General features: G+C 43.8%; 1 protein-coding gene across 1 annotated transcript in view; it reads right to left on the bottom strand.

Annotated features, from left to right (window-relative positions):
- Window positions 1-4,705, bottom strand: part of Loxhd1 (lipoxygenase homology domains 1) — a 164,155-nt gene that overhangs the window by 117,238 nt on the left and 42,212 nt on the right. The window contains exon 6 of the mRNA XM_031366253.1: window positions 2,986-3,026. Within this exon, the coding sequence (XP_031222113.1) occupies window positions 2,986-3,026 (41 nt within the window). The remainder of the gene's footprint in view (window positions 1-2,985; window positions 3,027-4,705) is intronic.

The following is a 4,705-nucleotide window of genomic DNA, read 5'->3' as shown; positions in this document are numbered from 1 at the left end:
AAAAAAAAAAAAAAAAAAAGGAGAGAAGAAAGAAGAACCAGAAGCCTTAATGGTCCACCCACTGAAAGAGCTCTTACAAAGTCAAGGGCAGCTCCCTGCTGGGATCTAACAGCTCCTTAGTCCTCCAGCCTTGGGGAAAGCTCAGTTTGCCTCCTGTATGGCTAGTTCCTGAGTCTCATAAGTGGGTTTCTCATTTCAGCCTTATTCTGCAGTCTTTGCCCCTGTGAACCAAACTGGACGCCTATCCAGAGACTCGAGGTCCCATCTTGCTTTTGCCCATTGCTTGTCCTGAACAAGAACAGGGAGCCTAACATTGGGTACAGGGGCTGCTGCCAGGATCCTGGTCCCCTTTGATCAGCCCTGTCCTGGACACAATGCTTGTAACTAGCTGTGGACACTGTGCCTGGTGTGGATCTTTCTCTCTTACTCCTTGCTATCCGACAGGAATGCACCATTTTCTTAGTCCTGCAGATGGAGAAACTGAGACTTAGAAACTAAACCATTCATCCAGAGTCGTGTGGGCAATGATCACAGAGCTCAGAGTCCCATTCTAACTGGTCTCTCTGTCCTGCCTTTCTCCACGGCCACATTCCCCTGACCATGGGTGGACAAATCAGTCTTCCTCATCCCATCAAGGCGCCAACTTTTCGCTCAACTCTTCCCATGGTTTCTGTTCTCTAAATTTACATTTCGACACCCAGAAATATAGACAATAATTACTAGTATCCAGGTACCCCCCACCCAGATGTGAGGGGTGTAGCAGTTGCTAATATTTTGTCTAGTTAGCTTCCCATCTTTCACGGGTTTTTGTTTGTTTGGTTGGTTGGTTGGTTTGGTTTGGTTTTTGGTTTTTCGAGACAGGGTGTCTCTGTGTAGCCCTGGCTGTCCTAGAACACACTCTGTAGACCAGGCTGGCCTCAAACTCAGAAATCCACCTGCCTCTGCCTCCCAAGTGCTGGGGTTAAAGGTGCGCGCCACCAGTGCCCGGCGATCTTTCACATTTTTACAAAAGATTTGTTTGGTTTTTATTTTATGTGTGTCTGGCCTGCGTGTGTATTTTAAGTTCACTTTGTGTGTGGCTGGTGCCCAAGGGCGACAAAGAGGGTGCTGGGGCCTATGGAACTGGAGTCATAGAGGGTTGTAAACAACTGTTTGGGTGTTAGGAACAGAACCTGGTCCTCTGGAAGAGCAGCAAGTGCTCTTGAGCCCTGAGCCATCTCTCCAGCCCCAAGACCTTTCACTTTTTTTTTTTTTTTAAAAGGAAACAAACCCAGAAGATATGTCTCAGGCTTCCCATTTCATCTCTCCCTTCTACTCACCCCCTCACCTCAGCTGTACCATCCCAGAATCCTCAGCACACAAATGCATTTCTTTTTTTTTTTTTAAAGATTTATTTATTTATTTATTATATGTAAGTATACTGTAGCTGTCTTCAGACACACCAGAAGAGGGCATCAGATCTCATTACGGATGGTTGTGAGCGACTATGTGGTTGCTGGGATTTGAACTCAGGACCTTTGGAAGAGCAGTCAGTGCTCTTAACCACTGAGCCATCTCTCCAGCCCCCATAAATGAATTTCTAAGAGACACAGGCCACTTGTGGCTGTTTCTGATTTCTACATAAATGATGACATAGTGAGTGCCTTGCAGCCTCAAAGTCCTTCGTCTTCACGGTGGGGCTGACAGAGCGACTGGGCTGTCTCGGGGTGTCTGTGAGTGAGGTCTGCTGCGTTTCCCCAGAGCACAGCAAGTGCCATGACAGGGGTACCGCTGCAGGGCAGGGGTTGCTACTTCTCCTCTGCTGTCATCGCCACAGGCCTTTGAGGACAATCCTCTCAGTCCCAGCAGTCTGTTGACAGTGCCCTGTGGATGCTGGTGACAGTCTACTCTTTCACTGCCCTACCAGAGCCAATTGAGAAAAGGTGCCACGCTGCTTTCTTCTCTTGGCGTACAAACTATTTCTGACCGTACGACCACAAATATCGCTAAAGTGGACAGTTTTATGCCCTTCCTCTGCACACTGGTAAAAACTGTGCTACACACACGTGTGCATGGATGGTGTATGATCAGCTTTAGTTTGTGAGGCAACACTGCTCTCCAGAATGCATACATGCGTGTAAATTTCCACCAGCAATATATGGGAATGCCTACTACCCATAACCACTATTAACATCTGTATTTTAAAGTTTTATTCTGTGTAGTATGGCATCTTGTTGTGGTTTTAGTCTGTATTTCCTTCCTTATTTTCGATTGACCATATGACATATATACATAAATTCTGTATCGTTCAGGCAATGTGCATCAGCCATTTTTATTCTAATTCATCTGCTCCATTTTTTATTAATTTATTCTTTCATATGTTATATTCAGATTCCGGTTTTCCCTCCCTCCTTTCCAGTCCCTCTCCCCCTCCCTCTCCTCTCCTCCTCCCCCTCCGTCTCCCCCTCTCCTCCCCCTCCCCCTGTACTCCTTCTCGGTTTCCCTTAGAAAAGGGCAGGTCTTCTTCCATCTTTAAATCTTTTTTTAGACTATTCTATTGTTTATTTTCTTTCATAATATGTATATACATGCATATATGTGTGCACACATATGTGTATGTGAGTACTTGTATGAATGTTTGTGTGTGCTTTTGGTAAATTTCATCTCTAGATTAAAGTTAATTTACACTACCTGAAAATTTCTTTCAAATATTCTGATATTTTTTCACATTTAAGCCTTTAGTCCATTGGGGAAGTTATTTTTGTGCATTGTCAAAAAGATAAGAATCTAATTTCACCTTTTCTCGGAATGTAGACAATTGTTCAAACACTGGTAACTGAACATCTTATCTTTGCCCTTTGGTTTATCATTTATAATGCCATCTTTACACATATTTTTACATTCTTTATTCTGATTCACTGAACACTTTTATTTGCCCTTCTTCTCACACCACACTGTCCTAGTTTTTAAAGATCTGTGATTGGGCTGGTGAATGGCTCTACTTACAAAGCCATTTGCTACTGAGCCGGACAACATGAATTCGATTCCTGGGACCCACACAACAGAAAGCAAAAGCCAACTCACAAAAGTTGTGCACCCATCTCCACGCCTATGCCACATCACAAGCATTTCTTACACAAACACTAAACAAATGGAATAAACATAGTTTAAATTTTTTTAATATCTCCACTATTGTAATTTCTCACAGGACAAATATGTTCTGCTAGTCTAGTCTTTCCCACTATTTTCTATTTTTATAAATTATATCTATTAATTTTGCATGTATCCTCACTATGGTACACATGTGAAGGTCAGAGGGCAACTTTCAGAAGTCAGGTCGGTTTGTCTCTTTACCATGTGGGCCCCAGGGGTAGAATTCAGTTGTCCTGTTTGGCAGTGAGTGTTTTTATCCACTGAGTCATCTCCCCAGCCAGGTCCATACTGTTTTCATGGGTCTATATTTTCATAGCAGCCTAAGCTTTGGTTGTTGGCTTTTAGGAACTTGACTGAAATGCCATTACTCTTTTATAAGAAGAACCAGGAGAGGTGCCATCTTTCAGTCTTTTCTCATCTGTAGGCACTGCTCTTCTCATTTGTATATTCTGGTGCCTTTATAAAACCTGTATTTCCCAAGGCTCTTTCTTTAGAGGCATTCTTATGTACTAATTTCTAATGTAAATGATTTGCTTTTACACTAAATATTTGGGGGGGGTTTCTTTCATAAACGAATAAAACCTATGTATTTCTGTCTTAATTTTGCCCACATGATATTTTCATCAAATTCATTAAAAGAACTAGAAGCATTGCCTGTGTTTATTTTCTTTGAAATAATTTGCAGAGGATGGACATTAACTATTTCTTAAATATTTGTTAGATTTTTTAACATAAACAATTTATGGGTCTGAAGTCCTGGCTGATTTTCTAAAGGATGTTCTTGTGTTAGTGTTAGAAACTGGCTTCTGCAAGCCCCTGAGACAATCCAACCTTATAGGGTACTGAGATAAAGGGCCAGGTTATGGCATATGGTGGACGCCATTTGCAGAGGGTGGATGCCAGCTTCCCATCATGCCAAGAGAGAAAAAAACCCCATGCTTTCCCAGGTACGAATGCTAGCACAGAGAATTGGGATTGGCAGCCAAGATTCTTCAAGGCCAGTTCCTGTGGGACTCCAACTTCAGCCCAGCACAGACAGAAATGCTTCTCCATTGATGCAGCTTGAAGATTCCCAGCCCTTAAGCTAACAGCCTTCTCTAAAGTCCACCATCTTGCTGGACTGCATACTTCCCAGATGATCTAAAATGGGACAGATGTCAGAGGTGTCTACACCTGCTATCAGCCCTGTTAGCATCCTGAAACTTATTCTATTTCAGGTGATGATGGTGGTGGAGGTGGTGGTGGAGGTGATGGTGGTGATGGTGGTGGTGGAGGTAGGGATGATGGTGATGGTGTGGTAGTGATGATGGTGGTGAAGGTGGTGGTGATGATGGTGATGGTGGTGATGGTGGTGGTGGAGGTGGTGGTGGTGATGGTGGTGGTGGAGGTAGGGATGATGGTGATGGTGTGGTGGTGATGATGGTGATGGCGGTAGTAGTGATGATGGTGGTGGAAGTGGTGGTGATGATGGTGATGGTGGTGATGGTGGTGGTGGTGGTAGTGGTGGTGTTGATGATGGTGGTGGTGGAGGTGGTGGTGGTGATGGTGATGGTAGTGATGGTGGTGGTGGTGG

Source organism: Mastomys coucha, unplaced genomic scaffold, assembly GCF_008632895.1.
Source record: "Mastomys coucha isolate ucsf_1 unplaced genomic scaffold, UCSF_Mcou_1 pScaffold13, whole genome shotgun sequence".
NCBI classification, from domain to species: Eukaryota; Metazoa; Chordata; class Mammalia; order Rodentia; family Muridae; genus Mastomys; species Mastomys coucha.
This window is presented reverse-complemented; position numbering and strand designations above follow the sequence as displayed.